Consider the following 20,109-nt stretch of genomic DNA (forward strand, 5'->3'; position numbering starts at 1 on the left):
TAATAAAAGAACTGAAATATGCGACAAAGATAAAGTAGAAACAAAGACAAAGTTATTCAAGTAAAATATACAAAATACAAAAACACCAAGTCAATACGAAACAGCAGTTTTGAAAATGACCCAGCAAAACCTGGCAAAAATTGGTATTTCAACATCAAAAACGAGAGAAATATAATAGAAGAACTCAAAACAAGTATCTAAGTATAAGGTGATGTCATCGGCGATCTTGTGGGATGTTCCTCTGATTCCTATTCCTCTTATCGAGTTGTTATTGTTTATTCTACGGGCCATGGGATCTGCGCTGATGGCATATAGCGTCATACTGAGAGGACATCCTTGTCGGATGCCTCTCGTGTATGGTATGTTGGCTACTTGTTGGATGTTTATCTCTATCGTAGCTGTCGGTTTGTTGTATATTGCCCGGATGGCATTTAGGGTCTGGGGGGAGACGGTAGTTTTTCAAGGATTTTAAAAAGCATGCAGTGGTCTACCTTGTCGAAGGCTTTTTTTGTCTCTATTGTCATCAGGTATCCTTCTGTTCGCTTTTCTTTCTGGTGACGTATTGTAGCTCGGATGTTGTTGAGGATGGAGTCCATTTGTCTTCCTGGGATTCCTGCTTTTTGCGATTCGAAGATGCAGTCTTGGATCTCTTGGGATAGCCTGGAATTCAGAATTTTAGCCATGATCTTATAATCTATATTCAGTGGTGATATCGGTCTCCAATTTTTAAGGTTTGTTTTTTCTTTCCCTTTGTGAATCAGGGTTACTCTGGCTTCGTTCCATCTTTTGGGTATATTTCCAAATAGTATTGCATTTGAATTGGTTTGGTGCCAATTGTTTTCCATACCGTGATGTAAAATTCTACCGTGAGGCCATCTGGCCCTCGTGATTTCCCTTTTTTCATGGATTTGAGGGCTTCCAGTACCTCCTCCTTTCGTACCGACAATTGCACTCCGGGCGTTTGTTGCTGGGTTGGGTTCGTTTCGTATTCTGCTATGTATTCGACCTGCTGTTCGGTGTTGTCGTCAAGGTGACGCGTCCAGAGCTCTGAGTAAAAGGATTTAACATGGTTAGCGATCTTGGACTTGTCTGTTGTTGTTGTCCCGTCGTCTAGTTGTAGCTCCTTCATGTCGGTAAGTTTCATTCTTTTTTGGAACCGCGCCCATAGCGATTGATGTGAGTTTCTCTCCCCTTCAAAAGTATCAGAGCGGGTTAGCATTGTAAGTTTTCCTCTTACTTTATGGTATTTTAGACTCGGGTCAGTCTATTTGCTCTTATCTATTTCATACCTTTTACTTGGGTTAGCGAGTTTTCTTTTCAGTTCGTCCCAGCACTCTTGGAGTGTTTCGCATTTGTCTAGGTTTGCTTCTTCCGTATTGATAAAATTGGCTATATATATCTTGTCTGATATTAGATCGATGTTACATTTCCATTTTTTCTTATTCCATTTCGTTACTGGTTGGAGTCTGAGGGTCATGGTGGGGCTTATGTGGTCCGCTACGTTGTTGTTTTCGTGACCCAAGTGGGTGACGTCATCAGCTATTTCTTTTGTTACGTAAATTCTGTCGATTCTTCTGCTGCTTTTAGCAGTCACGTCGGTGAATATTTCAACCTTGGGGTATTTATGTAGAATTCCGATATTATTTCTTGGAGAATTCTTGTCCCACTTATAATTTCGAAGCTCTTTTTTTCTTTCCTATCTCTTTTGTCTAATATGGTATTAAAGTCACCTCCCATTATTATGGGGTCGTCAATTTCATTGGTATAGTCTTTTAGCGCGGTCAGGAAGTCAATTCTATTTTTACGGGCTGGGCCTTTGTGCCCGGATAGGATGTAGGCGTCAGAACGGCTATTGGACATTGGTCGAGTTGGATTAGGAGGCATTGGGCCCGGTTTTTTATGATAATAGTATGTGTAAGGATTTTACCTTGGCAGTCCTTCTTCATCATTATAGCTGTACCGTCGAATTGCCTTCTTTTTCTTGTCGATTTGAAGTGTATAGTAAATCCCTGTTTTGCTGCACATTCGGTCGTGACTGGCTTATCAATTCTGTGGGTTTCTTGTATGAGCAATATATCCAACTTCGATTTGAGTATGGACTGGTCTAAGTCTTCCAGTCTGCTTGTTAGTCCGTTTACGTTAATCGAGGCGACTTTGATATTTCCACTATTTTTTAGAGCTGTCTGACGATAGCGATTGGTCGGTATCGTAGCATCTGTGCTCAAGTTACATGCCCCACTGTGTATATACGTCCTACTTTAGGAGGATTTGTCCATCCATTTCAATAAATGAAAAATGTTATCCGAGGACGCCAAAATGTCCGCCTTTTTGGCAATTCATCCTCCTTTATAGAGTTGACTGCTGGGCGATTGCACACGCGCAACTAAAAAAGGGTATATGGTAACCCTACCGCTATGGATTACAGAGCTCAATGTTGGGAGCTACTGTTCCAAGGGCCTGTTTTCATTGACGCCGTGTTTGGTATGACCGTACTGACTTGAGCGATACTAATCAATGCTTCAAAAGCGGGATAGGGTGATTTGAAGCAAATCACCATGAAATGCGGCGTACTTTAACATCCTTGTGGGTGTGTGCGCTGGCTACACCAACTCACACTCACTAAACAGCATATGGGTGCCTCGATTTAAGCCAAACAAAACACATGTTTTATAATTGTTCGCTCAACTAGAAACTGGAACTGCTCAAAAACCAGTGCTTGGTTGACCGTTAACCACCTAGATTGGTAGTTTTAACAAGTGTGATAACAGAACGCTATGATCGTGTGACGTTCATGTCATAACAACTTGTAATTGATAGCGTAGCGATGCTCTCAAAATACGAGAAAGTTAGTCGCGAGAGTTGCAACAAATGTCCAGTGAGGTTGAAGTTTAGGAACAACGCACGCTTCTCATGAAAACATGGCCTAATTCTTCAAACGAGATGAACTTGCTCTGGGAATCAATTCTGCAGTTGCGGAAAACAGTTTGTGACTAATACCCACTGCCTATTAATACCGTACCCTTTAAGCCTAGGCTGTTTGTTTGTTTGTTTTGAGGTATTCATGGTGTTTGTCTACTGCTATAGTCATTTACACCTGGCCACTTTTCATGTTAATCCCGTATCTGCAGACTTGTAGCACGGCCCACTTCTAGGCTTTTATAAGACGCCACTTACATAGATGAGATGGCGAGGAGGAGCCTGGATAAACCTCCAACACTTAGGTAGAGATTCTGGAGTCTGCCTCCATCATACTCGAACCCGCAACCCATTGATGTTGCAGCTGTGGATAATACCACTACACTATCTGGCTGTGGAAAGCTGTGTTTTTAATAAAATTCAAACCCTGTCTAGTTTCATGACTCTAGGGCAAAAGTCGTCAAACTTGATTTCCCATCACCCCACCACCCCAGTACGAAGATCGACATATCTCCGTCAACAGTTTTTTGATGTTGAAATATCAGTTTTTGCACGTTTGTGCTTCAAACTTCAAAACCGCTGTTTTGTATTGTCTTTTATTCTTGTATTTTGTATTTTTTACTTTAATATTTTTGTGTCTATGTTTCTACTTTGTCTTATATTTGAGTTCTTTTATTATATTTCTCTCGTTCTTGATGTTCTCGTCGTTGATGTTTTATTGTCTTGTATTTTTGTATATTTTGCCTGAATAACTTTGTCTTTGTCTTATATTTGAGTTCTTTTATTATATTTTGTTCGTTCTTTAATCTTGTCTTCATCTCCAATTCGACTGTCTGAAGAGATGAGAGTCGTAGGGTGTGTGAGACGCCCTCGGGCTGTCGCAGAAATTCGACTAGTCTCATCACTTTTGCTTATTCAGGTGGGTAGTTGGAGTGAAGCGGTAGCCTACTTCTTGGTGTCCTAAGGTGAGCTTATGGCAAGATTTTGCTTATTGAGGAGGGTAGTTGGAGTGGGGCAGTAGCCCACTTCCAGGTGTCCTGAGGTGAGTTCGTCAAGGACATAAACCTAGACTCGTCCAATAGATCACCTGATCCGGATTTTCAGTTGTTGAGGAGAGGGCTGGGCTAAATCGAGTAGGCCTGAGTGATTCCAATATGAATCAAGTATTAGGCTTGGAGTCTAGCATTTCAGTATTACTCACAAAGACGTCATAACAGTATAAAAGATGTTTGAAGTTAAATTGTATAACTTTTATGCAACCACAAAAAAATTTAATGCCAGTTCTGATCTACATCACATTAAAAATGATCTGGCATCTTTTCGTCCAACTTTGGGACAATTATTGATTGAGACTTGAAGCAAGGGCTGTCAGAAAAGGTATCACAAGCATAATGACCGAGTACAGGGCCATGGGACTCACGGTTATTATCAGTAGACTACTTGATGACATATGAGTAACAGAGCTGGCAAAGTACTGAACAAAATTACTGGAGTAGTGGTGATGTGAAATTCTATCACAGTATGAGTAGAAATGCTTTCTGGAACGTCTTCGAACTATTTCAAGTCCAGGAGTATGATTTCATGTTTTCGAAGAATACTAATGTAAGTAAGCAGTTTCGAAATAGTCATCGTTAGGGCGATTTTTTACCTGGATAACAGGAAGATTTTGACCTACAAAATCGAAATTTTGACATTTTTTGGCCTAAAAAAACTTGGTTTTCACCTTACATGCTAATTAGGTATCATCGGACATAATGTTAAAATTGTACTACTTATCTTCATTTCTGGGTGGAGCTGTGTGTCCTTACGAAGTAGTTTGGCCTGATAAACGTTTTTGACATAAAAATGACACATTCTTAATCGAAAAAACTTCCCTTGTCCAGCGGCAAATGCACTCGAGGTATGCTGCATATGAATGTACAGATCGTGTGTATGTGTATCATGAGTCGGTGTATATGCCGCAAAAACATCGAGGACAAAAATAAACTACGTCCTCTCCTTTGAGTATAGTTTCAAAGATAAATTCTACTTGAAGTAGTTTTGGGCTGCTTCAAAGGCAATACCAATACTGGTATACCTGCGTAGCCTTTTGACCTTCTCTAATTTTAGCTGATGTGCGGAAAAGAATATGATTTTGCTGATCACCAAAAATAGCAATTTCGGGTGTATTCTTGAAGAACCAATATCATTGACAGAATTCATTCACAAAACTTAACAGACAGCAGATGAATCGGCTATAGTAAGCTTCCAAGAAGTTTTATCGATGACGGCTGGGTTGTAACCAAGTCAATCTCACTGCTTTTAGGTTTGACTCGAGTCAAGTTAAACCGTTTTCAATTCACTACTAAGTCAGTGAGTATAGAGCAGGGCCGGCCAACCCGTGGCCCGCGAGAAGGTTTTGAGTGGCCCGCGAGGTAATTTCCAATATCATCAAAAATGGATTGCACAGATTTTGAAATTGCAAGACCAACCAAAAATTTGATAAGTCTTGCCGCAATACTTGAGATGTGGTTACTAAAATATCAGTTCCGACGCATTAAAAGATCCATCAGCCATTCACATATTGGTATATCTTCGTACACTACAATAAAGCAGATTAATTTGCGATATATTTGTCAAGGGTAAAAATTCTCTGCAAGCTTAACGGAATATGTTGTCACTCGATTTCTTGTTTTTAATATTGGGTTCCCAACGTGGGCGATATCGCCCCCAGGGGGCGATTTGGCTGTCCAGGGGGGCGAAAATGAGAGAGCCAAGTCGGAGAAATGACTTGTTTTTCTATGTCAACCCACGAAAATTCAGTTGCAAAAGTGGAAAATTCGACATCGAATCGAAAAGTTGACCATTTTTTAGTCAACCCGCCGGTGCTTACAGCTTGTATACCAATTTTTTGGTTCACAAAATTTGGGGGGCGATGATCGGCGTTGAGCTTGAAAAGGGGGCGATGAGTCGAAAAAGGTAGGGAACCACTGACCTAATGTATCAGATTGAGTCTAACTATATTCGCGATTACGAGACAAAGTGTCGTTCAACATATGCGACCTTGTGTTTGCGCTCGCAGTAAGACCGTCGACTATGAAACCTAGGCACGAAATGATTGACGCATGTTGGTCGCAGCTTTCGATATCGATATGTCCATGCGCCGAGTAGCCCAGTCCTCGCAAACTTAGCCCAGCGATATACAGCAGGCCCGCAATATTGTCAAGTGACAATATTATTGACCTATGAACCTCAAAAATTTTCGCGCTTCGCGCGGATGGTGGCCCGCGCATAAGTCCGTCATTCGAATGTGGCCCTTTGGCCAGAAAGGTTGGCCAGCCCTGGTATAGAGGGTCGAGTCCGAGTCATAGTGTTGTGCCTCGAGTCCGAGTCATTGTGTTCAGTTTTCTGTTCAATCCGGTTCAACCCACTTTTTTCAACTCTGATCAATGATATATATATAATTGCTCTGATGGAGTATTACAGAATGGCTGGCATTCATAATATCGTGATTTTTCTCATCCCTGACAGTTTTCGGCTTATTTCCCAAGAATCGGGACTGATAAAAGAAACACCAATAATGTGGTGACATTTTCTATTCTGCGGTGCTACAATGAAATTGTCTGTCTATTGGCCGTCCTAGTCGCGTGTCATATGACTTGGTTCGAGTCCTGCACAATGACTAGAGTACAATTACAGTCAATACAAACGCTCACTCGAGTCATTTCACCCATTCGAAAAATACGACTTGAGTCAAGTCGAGTCACCAAAATATCGCTATATAGTCATTACAACGTACTATGGTCGTCCCAAGATCTGTGTCAGAGATGGTCCGATGTGAGACCTATATGTTCCGCTCCACTCCTATACATTCGATAGTGTGACGTCATATCGAAAGACAGTGCCTTCATGCCTCATTGTAGAGCCCGCTAGTGGGCGCTAAAGACTCCTGAATTTTAGCTACAAAAACATGGTAACCCTCTACTATATTTGCACCAGAAATGTTTGCAAGCGATGGAATGAACAAACGAACTGATGTTTTTGAATGAAATGAATACAACGAATCCACCCTCCAACTTATATATCAAGATATGACCCACAGCTTGATACATGCAACATGTTTCGTAACCAGTATCTATTTTTTCAGGTGCTGCAGCTTCGCATCCGTGATACAAAAGTTAATACAGGATGCAATTGACGGAGTAACCACAGGTAAAGTTGAATCTCGTAGCGAGAAATACATGAATGATCGACAAAACAGCGGCTTCAGATTGTACACAGTAAAGCAATTGACAATAATGTTTGAAGAACGCCGTTCCACGACACAGCACAGATTCAAGGTTCACACAATGAGTAAGCACTAAATATTCCACATTGGAATAATTTCATGGACCATTTTAAAAACGAACATTTTCAACATTGTAACGAAAAAACCCAGTTGGCATCAACCAAGCATTGTAAAATGAAACTGACGACGTAGCTTCAGAAACCTAACGACGCTAACGTGAGACACATTAACTCATGATTGACGCACTAAAAGCTAACAAACAAAACAATTTCAGAGGCAAGAAATGATGTCGTGATCGAAATTTCACTAAGGCTAAGTTCAATGAAAAGTATAATATGAAAGTTCTGGTTGGCAATAACTTATTTCGTTGCACAGCACGGATTGCAGTCATGATGTCGTAAAAAATCTGAACACTGTTTTCTCATCATAGAGCATATACCCAGAATGTCAACTAAAGCACAGTTTCAAGTACGATCAAAGTGTACCAAAATGCAGTCGGTTAAATATTTACAGTACATCGCCGCCCTATGAAGCGGCGATAAAACTAGTGAGGAACACCTTATTTTGATTCTCCCATAAAGAAAGAAAAAGTACCTTTCCAACAATATTACAAGCACTCCTCGATATGTACACCTGGCAAGGCATCTGTGCAAAACGTAGGCACCGTTTGCAATCGAATGAAATGAATGAATGAAAAAAGGTAGCGCGAAAAATCGGGTGAATAGCAGTTCTCAAAATCGTTCGGTCTGATGCGTGGCACTCCTCACGCTGACCACAGATTCATGCTCCAGTCCCTCCATGACGTCATCCTCATCGCTTATACATACTCGCTGTGCGTGACCGTTTTGACTCTACGTATCCTGAGCGAAGACAAAACGAGGGGTTCATATTGCGGCCGAGACATTAAGTGCGGGACTAAATTCGCACTATACAGTTCTCCGGTAGCATTTTCAAGAAACCCAGAAATTATATTATAATTAAAATTTCAGCATTGAAAAATTTCACGAAATAAGATTAGCATTAGATTGCCAACATCTCACGTCAGCTGGTTTCTCAAACTTTTTCAGGTCGCATGCCACTAATTTGTTTTTTAATGCACCGCGTACTACCTCTAGGTCTCAAATGACTTATTTTAGTCAAATGTACCATTATTATTAGTCATTGGCGTTGTTAATATACCATAACCTGATTGACCTCTAAAAACGCCATGAGGATATATTAGATTAACACTTCTTGTTTGTTTTTATGAATGGTTATAGTCAATTTCTGTGTATGAATGCTAAAATGAGGGATATTAGTTAAGTCGAAAGCCGTCCAAGGACACTTCTGATAACCAGGAAAGAGAATTCTTGCAGACTATCGTCAATCGTATGGATGAATGCCCGTTAGACAAGAGTATATCTTGAGTACTGCTGGTCATAGACCTTTATATATCGTTTCTGTGAAGAGTAAGTTTCGACACAATTCTACTAACATCAAAATAACGGCTCATAGTCAAGTATAAATTGCAATAAGTCCTATATTACTTCGGTTTACCATACGTAAGACGATTTGTCTTCTTTTTTGACTTTTTGAAAGTGTCCTCGGAGGACGCCCTTTTGTCCTCTTTTTTGAAAATTTAGGTCACATTTAGAGCAAAATGCGAGTGATATGCCGTAAATTAGCACAGATGTGACGCTCCGGCGGGTATTTCGGAGTGAAAAACGGTGATTTAAGCTCTGAGCGAAAAGTTTACCTTTTTTTTATTTTTAGTCAACCACCTAGCAATGTGGAGAGGAAAACGGTATTTTGAGCTCTGAGCGGAAAGTTGACCTTTTTTTTTAGTCAACCGATCACATAGTGGGAAAAATTCACCGATTTTTGAGAATTCCTCTCTGGTTTTGCAAGTCTCAAATTTCTGAAAAAGTGTCCTCTTTTTAGATTTCCAAAATATGGTAATCCTAATATTACTCCGCGTGTATAATCCCTTGCAAACTTTGCTTCAAGTGCTGGAATGTTGAAGGGCTATCACATAATGACATAATAGTGTGATGTAGTCACATTAAGCATTTTCAGTGTATTTCAATGTAGAGCACTCGCCAATATGCGTCTATCAATGCTAAAATAACCAATATAGAATATATAGAAGCCTATATGTGCATGCTGTTAAATTAGCTGCATGGTGAGATCCAGAGGTACGCCAGCTACCTTTGAATTTTCGTTTCAAGTAGCCTATTCGAGTGTTTTCATGCATGAAGTTTGAAATGAGGCTTCAACATCCGAAAAGGTTGGGAGCCACCGGCCTAGCTTGTATGATAATAGTGTTAGTAGTATGCTACGCCACCACCACCTGACATGAGACCGAGCCACCTAACAGTAAACCCAATACATACTCACTGCCGCCGTGTCGAATCGGCACTGCAAGAGTCGGATAAAGAGTTTCATGATACATATGGTGAGCGCTGGGCCCGGTGCCGTCAAATACTGAATCGTGACGATGGCCATGTTTGTGAAGACCGTTCAGAAGTAAGCTGAAATTTCATATCATTCATATTTCACTTTATTTCACAATATTTCGCACGCTTCAAAAGGCGTTTTACTTGCTTTGGGCTCATTTATCTGTCCGACAAAATAATTCATCTTACTTCTTCGGAGAACGGCGTTTTCGCGAGGAGCTCTTCAGCCATCTTACGGTCAGATAGATCAGTTCCAAGGCGCAAAGGATGAAACATATCACACTCATGACGTTCATGTATCGTATGTATATCGTTTTTTCCTGGTATTGAAAAATCTGCGCCATTATTATTTTAGAGATAATTTAACAATTGCTGTTGTAGGTAAATTATTTTTTCCTGCAATATTGAGCCATGTTCTGATTCTTCGCAGGTAAAACGATAGCCACAAATGGTAAAAAGGCGAGTGAGTGAGAGGGAGGGATAACATATCTAGATGCCACCTACAGGCATTTGAACACTTGAACATTTGAAACTTTGCATAAGTTGATAGTCTGACTGACCATTGAGCAAACATGAGAGCTTGACAACTGAATAATTTCCATTCATTTTCTAAGTAAATTTGAAGTTTTTCGAGGTACAGAACTTCTATATACAATTGGATGGTATATTCATATTGAAATGAACTCGAATATTTTCGGCTTACACTCGTCAGGGATAATCGTCAGCAACTAGTAGAGAATTGAACATTGAGTATGAAAAATCGTATCACAAAAGATGACATCACCGGCATGTAATTTCGAATAATCGAAGCGAAATGATCGCTTAAGCTCAACGCACTATTTTTAGATGGTACACGAACTCCTTCTGTAGGCACATACTTGGTTGGCGTATTTTGATAAAAGACGACCTCAAGGCACCCAAATTAGGACGCTGCTAACTAGAGCTGGCTAACGATATATGGTGATTAACGATATGTTGTTGAACAGATATGATACCCTGTAAAACCGATATTTGTGCATATGGTGCGATAGCCACCAGTTCATTGATGACAAATATACAGATCCCACAGGAAGATAACTGTATCTCGGAGGAAAAGAACCAAGTCACATAACTCTATTGTACGGTGGATGCGAATGAACAACATAATAGGATTATGAAAACAAACCACTGCGATTTGAAGTTAGTAACCAACTTGAAATGTGCATAGGAATTCACAATATAGGGCCTCTTGCAATGCGATTTGCATGTAGCCTATTTGTAGACATATAACAGAACTAGAAAATGTTACACATATGTCTTAACGAATTAAAGCGACCCCGCAGTCGAAAATCGAAACAAATCACTCACCCACGGCCTGGAAACCCAGCATGGTACATGGCCATTCTTCTTGACGACAATGGCGTTATAGCACGCATTTTCTACTGCGGAAGAAGTGGCGGTGCATGAAAACATCGCTGGTATGCGAATCCATATGAAATCCAATGCACTGTCCATTTTCAAGTTTGTGATATCCTGCAGGAACGGGGTACAGGTTAGTGTTCGAAGTATTGAAGAACTGAGAAATTAAAGGAATAAAGAACAACAACTTACTGGCCAAACAGGCTCTATCATGACACAGATGCATTGTTCATCGCATCACCAGCACTATGGCGCTGCGCCATGGCATATAGTATACACAAAACCAGCTCCAAAAAACTATCATTTACAACACACAAGATAGTTACCCTCTGAAGAGCAGCTATTAGTGACTCGGGTGGTGCCGTGTGCCCATGAAAAGCTGACACAATCCATCAGATCCGTAGTAGAGCAACATAAATATAAATTAAAATATGACTAGGCACTGGAACTACGCTGGTACTATCAGGAGCTGGAATCGCCCTCCAAGTCTAAAATATCGGCATTGTCCAAACAATCGGAAATCCACAATGGGTCATTGCTTTGCGGTAACCTGATTGTTCTGAACAATGCAGATCTCAGATGTTGAGGGAGATTTTGGTCAAGTTCCGAAGCTCAGACCACATTTAAATTTATATTTCCGGAATCAGCGCGACAGTAGCTTTTGATCAAAACCAGATTCAGTAAATTTTGCACTCTGGATGATAACTTCTAAATTGCCAGAAGTACTACAGTCGCGGGGAAACATTTCAGAATCCAGCCTCAGCAAAGTGGAACGATGCTGCAAAATTAGTCGTTGCCATTCTATGTTAAAATTCGATAATTACATATTCACTGATAATTGTGGTGTATCTTTGAATTGAGTTTAATTTTTTATCCTAAATTCCAATAAAATTGCTGTAAAATACGCTTTGAACATTTAGATTTATTGCCCACTTCTCCAGAGCAGGAAACAAATGATGTGAACCCGGTTGAAGTATAAAACAATCATGAAGGACATTATGCAAACACTTTTTCCATGTTGATGATGACATGAACTGATACCTAGCATTGTGATTTCTTCCATACACTGCTTTTGTTGTCCATTATGAATATTTCTTATGCACATGATTTGGGGTCCTGAAAATTCAATTTTGTATTTGTAAACGTTGCTTTTTTCATGTGTATGCATTTCGTTTCATCATTCATCATTACTTTACATAACACGATTGAGATCCTGAAAATGCAATTCTGTATTGAAAGGCATACAAGATTAGGTGGAATGATCAGGGACAGGTGACATTTTATCAGAGGTAGGCCTACTACGCATGCTTCTAGCAGTTAACCGGAGATGGTCACTTTTGAAATTACAGCGTGTCTCTTTGTGACTACTTCAAAATGACCAATGACACAACTAGTAGTCGCTATACAAAGCCGACGACCCCAGGAAGCAGCTTTGACGGTGGGAAATTTTGTATGAAGGTGTAGCCTATAGGTCGCAGTGTGAGATGTTTCCACAAATGTACCTAATCGACACTGCAATTGTGATGGGTTGGTCACAAAATGTAGGCCAGATGACGGTGTAAGCCGCACAATTACCGAGACGTACCATATCAAATGATAGAACTCACCACAAATTTGAACAGATAATATGCCAAGTATATGAACACTCCTTCCACAACCAGTCTCGCGATGATGCTCAAGAAGTAGGCGGTGTGGATTTTATTTGTGAAGGGAATCTAAAACATCACGGGTCCCGTTTACATTACACTTCTGTGTGTGTTTGTCGAATGTACCTCTTTTAAGTCACCGCCGGCGTAGATTTTCTTGACCTTCACATGTCCGATACTTCTTCGTCTGCGAGCCATTTTCTCGAAGTCCCTTTCGTGGCTGGGATCATACTAAGAATAATAATAACATAACAACATCATGTTCCACGACAGGCATTCATGTGGAGAACATTGATGTTAGGAATTAACTTTGGTATTTTCAGGTGGATATTATATATATGTCAAGGATATATTAATATCATGCATAACCGAACTGTTCAACGATAAATTCATCCAGGGTTGCAATGACTCGAGTTACGATTTTTGGTGACTCGACTTGACTCGAGTCATTTTTCCGAATGCTTCAAGTGACTAGACTCGACTCGAGTCAATTTGTGTATTGACTTGACTTGTTCTCGAGTCATTGTACATGACTCGAACCAAGTCATATGACTCGGGACTAGGACAGCCACTCATTTCATTGTTATTACGAAGAATTGTAAACAAATTCACAGATTAGTGGTATTTGGTCCTTCAGTCCTGGTTCTTCCAAAAACTGCTAGGACTGAGGATAATTATGGATGCAAGCCATTCTATATCACTCGAGCAGAGTTGGAAAAAGTGGTTTTAACTGGATTGAACTCAAAACTGAACAATGAACACAATGACTTGGACTCGGACTCGAGTCATAACACTATGACTCGGACCCGGCTCGGAAATGAATTGAAAATGTAGTCAAAACTATATAAGTGACATTGACTTGTGACATGGTTACAACCCTGCATTCAACATTCCTCAGTTGGAAAAAAGAACTGCACAGGATGTCAAAATCATTGCTATTATGAACAATAGCCACCTTCCCAATGCCAACCATGGGCACTAGGTACGGCCGATTGAACATAGTGGATACGTGCCTGATTCACATTAGGAACTCATTCCACTTAATGTTGCCCCGCCACACAGTTATCAATCACCCTATTATGAAGATGGAATATTCCATACTTGAAATTATGCTGTTACCCACAATCGTACCATCGAATCCATTTCGCCTTCCTCCGCTTTGATGGCTTCATCTTTTCGGAGTTTCTCGATTTGTCCGACAACGATCATTGAGTAAAAGTGAAATATAACAACTGGTACAGCGATCGCCAGAAGCTGCAGCGACAGAAACATGGTGTAGTAACCCAGTACGGATGTAATCACTGTCCACCGTCCATACATGATGAAATTAGTAGCAAGTAGCACGCTAGAACATGAGAATTTGACCTCTGTCACCACACACTAACTTTGAAACAGAGTTCTCGTTTTCCATGCATGATGCGATCAAAAACCACAAGGAGTACGCTAATGCATTAGACGCAGATACTCTTCCCGGGCATATGGACTTGCGAAAAAGACATGTGGTCTCTATTCTTACATGGTATGTTACTCAATGTGACAATGTATATCGTATATTAACTAGAGAGACTCGTATGTGTGATAAAAAACCTATCAATTGAGTTATCCGTACAATATACCTGGAAAAAAGCAGTGGTCCTCTGTTCAACTGCTAGTCAACGGCTCATTCGTAAGGACGTTTGTCTCAGCTATAATGCCAGTTAAGTATATTTTCAAGTAGCTATTCGTAGATCACGGACTCGTTGTATAGGCCTACCCTCGTAGGCTATCGGACACACTGAACGTTCCTACATATTCCCTAATTCGACCATGGACCAGATTTACGATGTATGGTTGTTCAATGTTCAGCGCCATCGATATACGAGTGGTGCATGAGAAAATGATGACTCCGAGTTTAGTACTCAATCAAGCGAGCACGATTTGAGAGAACGTGACAACCAATCATTCAAATTCCCGGTTCCAGCTGTCCAAATAATTTTGTGGACTGACTGACATCCCACTGACCACTGCAAACACACATCGATTTGCAATATAAAGCTGAGCGAACATTATGTAATGTCAATAATAAAACAGTAGTTTTTCAAAGTAGGTCACTATTCGGCCTGTATTTATTGTAGATTCCATCTATCCAACACTTTTATATATGTAATAGCTTGTTTATTAATACTCACTATGATATGTCTACTAATGTATGTCGTTTCCAAATGTAAAGTCATGTTTGTAATTCAAATAGCGTATATTTGAGTATGGAATCGCATAATTGATGGCGTTATAATATTATTAGGTCACCCCACTCCATTAATAAGGGTATTTTGAAGACCCAGTGGGCAGCCATAAAAGCTTGCCAGATTATAAGACGTATGCAGTCCCCGTGCTTTACATCCCCATGAATTGGAATACAGTTACATGGATGAATAAACTTATATGAAGGCAAATAAATTTAGATATAATGGACACCAAATTACCACAAGTGAGCACCAAACAATGTTGTGATAGCCTATCCTTAAACATTCTACCTTGGAAAGCCCAAAATCGAATATGAGATAGTTTAGAGAATTCGTTGAAGCACATGATCCGACAGCCGGGTTCCATCGTGCTGCATTCAAAGACGGATTGCTCGTCGCCGTAAACTGGAAACATGAAAAATATTGTTGCTCATTAGTGCGTTATTCAACGATGTACTTGGGACACGGCTTGTTTTCGAAGATACAACACTAAGTAAACAGTACTCTGAAGTCTAGCAAAGCAATTAAGGTATTGTGTTACCCCACTTTGGAAGTGCTCAAAACCAAGGCACTAGCTCCAATATGGGCAAGATCGAGTGGGTATAGAAATATTCAACAGGAATAGTTCTACCATTTGATCCACGCAAAAACCGTTTTCGAAATATTTATAAAAAATTACATATAAATTTTGAATGCAAACTTACCAGCACCACCGATTGTCACCACCACAATGAGACGAAATACGAACACGCAAAGATACCATAGCTGACCCAGACACGTGCTGTAGTTTGTGACCTGAAAGCGATCAAATGTTGACAGAAAAGCTACGAAGTTTTGATAATTGTATCGTACACCTGTTCAGATATCTTTTCCAGTATATGCCACATCCCGGCAGTGTAACTTGAATCCGCACAAGTGCGGACCGCTTACCCACAGGGTAAAGTTCTAACTTGTCTTATCCGAATTACACTATTTACACAGGTCTATGGTCTGCAAAAAGCACCAGAGCTCTACAGTCTACAATGATAAGCAGGCTATAGTGGATGCGACTTGTCTATAGTATGGTAAGCTTTTTCTGAATAACAGCGGAAATCCTTGTATCCATTACCATCCATTGTATATACAATGTTAAGACACCTTGAAGAGGGGTCAATCATCAAATCTCATTTTTGTTACAGTATTATTTTGCAAGTAACCGTGAAAATCCATGCACCATTGTAGAATATGTCTAGTCTAATATTTTCTTATCCATGACAACATGGCTATTTGGCTAATTGACCAATCAGAGTTCCCCATGAACATGTCTAAGTTTAATTTAAGTTTATAATTACTCCCTAATCATACGATACCCCAACACGGCCCAAACTACACTAACCCCCAACTTTAAAACTCCCCCAACCCTAATTTCATTGTAGGCTACTCCAACCTATAACTTTATAATATCCTAACTAACCCTTAACCGCTAACTTTACCCAACCCTAATTTTATGCGGCCCCAACCTAACCCTTACCCCCAACCCTAATTTTATGACACCTCAACCTAATCCCTAATCGTAACCCGATTGTAACCGTCACAAATTTTGACATGTTCACGGGGAACCCTGATTTGTCATGTTGATATCTTCGTGGACATGAAAGTAGACTGGACTCGAATATGGTAACGTAAATTTCTGCTTCCACTCAATTTGATTTCATGAGGGGCCTCAACTCTTACATTTACACTTTTTAGTTATAATTTTGCGAATAACCGTGAAAATACATGTAGGCCCCCACCCATGTAGAATATGGTGCTGTGAACAATGGTCAAACAATAAATTTCTGCACCCATCAAAATAGCTTACTTTGATTTTATGAGGGGCCCCCCTCCTACATTTCCGCAATTTTTAGTCATCAATTTGCAAATAACCTTGAAAATACATGTACTCGTGTAAAATATGATACCGTTAACAGTGTTCGATCTTTATATTTCTGCTACAGGGTTGGTTCGATTATGTTCACAATAAGGGCAGTTTTTTTGGCACTTCATCGATAGTAGGTAGACATCGAACAATGTTCACCATGATCACCGATGACTGTTTCTCATGAACAAAATAATTTGTTTTTGCGCTTGGAGAGACGGATATTTGGGTTGGGACTTGGGAGAGTGCTAGGGTCAAAGTTGGGCTAATGGTATCATAAGAGGAGGCGGGGTAGTAGTTTGGGAGGGGGATATTAGGGTTGGAGGTGGATTAGGGTCAAAGTTGGGGTTAGGGTGTCCCAAGATTAGGAAGGGGGGTATTACGGTTAGGAGAGGGGGGATATTGGGTTGGATATCGTGCTCCCCCAACCCTAATCTTGGGATATCCTAACCCCAACTTTGACCCTAACCCACCTTCAACCAAAACATCCCCAACCCTAATATCACCCTTCCCCAACCGGCCAACCCTAAACACAAAGCGAAAAAATATTTTGACGTTTAGAAATTTTAACGTGGTCATGAGAAGCATTTATTGATGATCATGGTAAATATTGTTCGATGTCTACCTACTATCGAAGAAGCGCCGTTTTTTTTTCAAAATAAGGTCAGTCGGATGTTCACAATAGGGATAGTCTTGTTCACAATATAGTCAGTCTCATGTTTAAAATATGGTCAGTCGTTATATTTATATTCACAATAATGTCAGTCGCAGCCCGAACATATCCCAGACACGATATCCGAGTGGCAACACAGTCTGAAAACAGGGTTACCATATTGTCTTGGGCCAAAGTCCAGACACTCTTTAGTGCCCCCTAGCGGGTTTTAAAATGAGGCATGAACACATGACGTCACCAGATGTGGTCACGAAAGCTACCAAAGTAAAAGTAGCGACGCAAAAATCTACTCGAGTACGAGTAGAAGTAGTCCTTGTAAAAGCAACCTAAAACTACTTTAATTAGAATTTATTGACTTTAAATCTACTCAAGTAAATAAGTAGTTGATTAAACGATCGTAATTCGCTCGCATGGACTGTCTAAAGCTGGAAATGGAGCTACGCGGAAGGTGTAGAGAACTTGATTAAAATCAATGCATCCCAGGATATATCAATTTTCTAAAGAATATTCATTCGCCCGCATCATGGGAACAAATGATAGTATTGATAGGCCTATGGAAGTGCGATGCTAATCCTTCGTTTACTCGTCGAACACCCCATTTTCTAAAATATCATGACATTGGGCCCCTATCCGATATTTTATGGCCGTAGTTTAGTCGAAGAGTAATACGGAGAAGTTATATCGGATACGGTGTTAACATTTTGTGCGTTCAGTAGGCCCTATACCAGTGGTTCTCAACCGGGGGTCCGCGGACCCCTAGGGGTCCGCGAAGCAATTTCAGGGGGTCCGCGAGACCTCTAAATTTTTAAAATGGTTGATAACGTAATTTTTATTTTATTTATTAATTTGAGAAAGCATGAGGCAGTTTCGCACCACAACTGCTATAACCTCATGACTCATATCATCATAATAATCGTTTGACATGAACTATCGTAGTGTGGAAATTCATTTTCATTGCCAATTCTCCAATAACTTGCCGATACAAACATATTGCTGTCTAGAGACGTTTTGTTGAGGTTTCTTGACAAAATAAAAATATGGAGATAGTAAGGTCAACAAGGGGGACTTCGTTATGTCTTCTCGATTTGAAGTTGTCAGTCTCATCAAATTAGTGAACAGTCGTTTGAAATAAAAATTTCCGAAGTATTTCCCCAATTTTTACCAATGCAGGGATTAAAACCTCGCCACGAAATCCATTTAATCCTGCGATATACATAACCACTATTTGAACAGCTTCTTGGAGGTACAGAACTTCAATATAAAACTGAATAGTATATTCATATTGAAAGGAACCCGAATATTGTCGGCTGACAGTCGTCATAAATCGGACGATGCTGCTTTTGAAGCTCGACTATCAGATTTGGCGCATTCTTATTGCGGATGTCCTATCTACAAAGCTGTTTATTGATGAACAAGGAGTATTTCGTTGCTATCAAAGCATTACAGCAATAGTACAGATATTTCGTCAAAGGAGCTATATATTTAACCTATATTTTCAATTGTCAATGTCAATCGACTATGACGTCACAATTGAATATTATTGACGCCATGACTTCAAAAAAACAAGTTTTTTTTAATAAGGGCCTTGCTTTAAACATGTTTGTTTTAAATTGATTTTTGTTTTAAATGCAACCCAACATCATCAGATGATGTCGCACGGATAACATTAGTTATGGACCGAAATGCCACTCCGCACCAGCAGGCTGCATATCCGGTGGATTACGAACTTTACTCCATTTCCAATTTGGCCTAAGGAGGCCGAAGCATTCTTCCCTAAAATAAGATATTGTTTATGTTGATTTACGAAAAATTTCAGCCCCCTCCAAGCCTATAAAATTCCGGACATTTAGGCATATTTCAGCATCAGCATTTTCTCCCGGACGCAGTAAACAGCGAAATTCCGGACATGTTGAATAGCCTACACCCCAGACACGACGTCCTAGTGGCAATGCAGTCCGAACACTCCCCAGACATGATGTCTGAACTGAACACGTCCCAGACACGATATCCGAACACACCCCAGACACGATTTCCGGGTGGCAACTTTGTTCGAACACTCCTCAGACATGATGTCTGATTGTCAACGCAGCCCAACCACACCCCTGACACGAGGTGTGATGGCAACGCTGTCCTAACAAACTAGAGACCGGATTGAGTGTCTCCATGTCATACATGCCCATAAAAATGAAACATGCTAACAATAAGAGACGCTTAGGAGTACAGAACTTCATGACACATTTGAATAAAATATTCATTTTATTCCCTAAGCTTTTCGGCTGACCCTCGTCAGGGGAGTATCGTCAGCAATAATGCGAGAATTCGAATAACTATGTTCAGCAACAATATATATCGCTAATTATGACGTAACACAGAAAATATACAAAGTTAGGAAAACGAGAGAACTGAAGCGTTGGCATGGAGATAGCGAAGCAAAACAAGTTAATGCGCGATTTTCAAATGATACACAAATTCTTTCTGTTGGCATAGACTAGGTTTGCTCATAGTGATGATGGTGGACTCAAGAACAGACAAATGAAATAAATTGCGACCCTTAGCCAATATAGAGAACATGTCCCCGTGATAGTTAGCAGCACACGTATGATTTTCTAGTAAATGTTTGCCTATAGAAGATTTTTGACCCATGGCCTGGTTATG

General features: G+C 40.2%; 1 protein-coding gene across 3 annotated transcripts; it reads right to left on the reverse strand.

The window, feature by feature from the left end:
• Positions 1–6,864: 6,864 nt before the first annotated feature.
• Positions 6,865–16,820, reverse strand: LOC145453818 (gap junction beta-2 protein-like). 3 transcript variants are annotated; one of them, XM_080331806.1, is made up of 10 exons: positions 15,739–16,820; positions 15,589–15,679; positions 15,177–15,289; positions 13,794–13,916; positions 12,789–12,893; positions 12,624–12,731; positions 10,966–11,130; positions 9,808–9,953; positions 9,556–9,693; positions 6,865–8,043 (listed from the first exon to the last, which is right to left on the reverse strand). In XM_080331806.1, the coding sequence occupies exons 1-10, from the start codon at positions 15,769–15,771 to the stop codon at positions 8,001–8,003; spliced, it is 1,065 nt and encodes a 354-aa protein (XP_080187932.1). In that variant the 5' UTR covers positions 15,772–16,820; the 3' UTR covers positions 6,865–8,000. The 3 variants fall into 3 exon arrangements, with proteins under 3 accessions (XP_080187932.1, XP_080187931.1, XP_080187933.1); XM_080331805.1 differs by having other exon boundaries at positions 9,560–9,693; positions 15,739–16,817; XM_080331807.1 differs by having other exon boundaries at positions 9,560–9,693; positions 9,808–9,938; positions 15,739–16,810.
• Positions 16,821–20,109: the final 3,289 nt, after the last annotated feature.

The sequence above is a fragment of the Botryllus schlosseri genome, chromosome 13, assembly GCF_051294905.1.
Source record: "Botryllus schlosseri isolate E-star chromosome 13, Bs_hap1, whole genome shotgun sequence".
In the NCBI taxonomy this organism is placed as follows: Eukaryota; Metazoa; Chordata; class Ascidiacea; order Stolidobranchia; family Styelidae; genus Botryllus; species Botryllus schlosseri.

Bases quoted from the DNA above. Each gene is read 5' to 3' on its own strand.
- LOC145453818 (XM_080331805.1), bottom strand. From the start codon at position 15,771: ATGTGGCATATACTGGAAAAGATATCTGAACAG. The intron at 15,290-15,588 runs GTAAGTTTGCAT...TCATGTTTCCAG, and splicing joins GGTGACAATCGGTGGTGCTG to TTTACGGCGACGAGCAATCC. The intron at 13,917-15,176 runs GGTAGAATGTTT...CTGTCGCTGCAG, and splicing joins TTCGATTTTGGGCTTTCCAA to CTTCTGGCGATCGCTGTACC.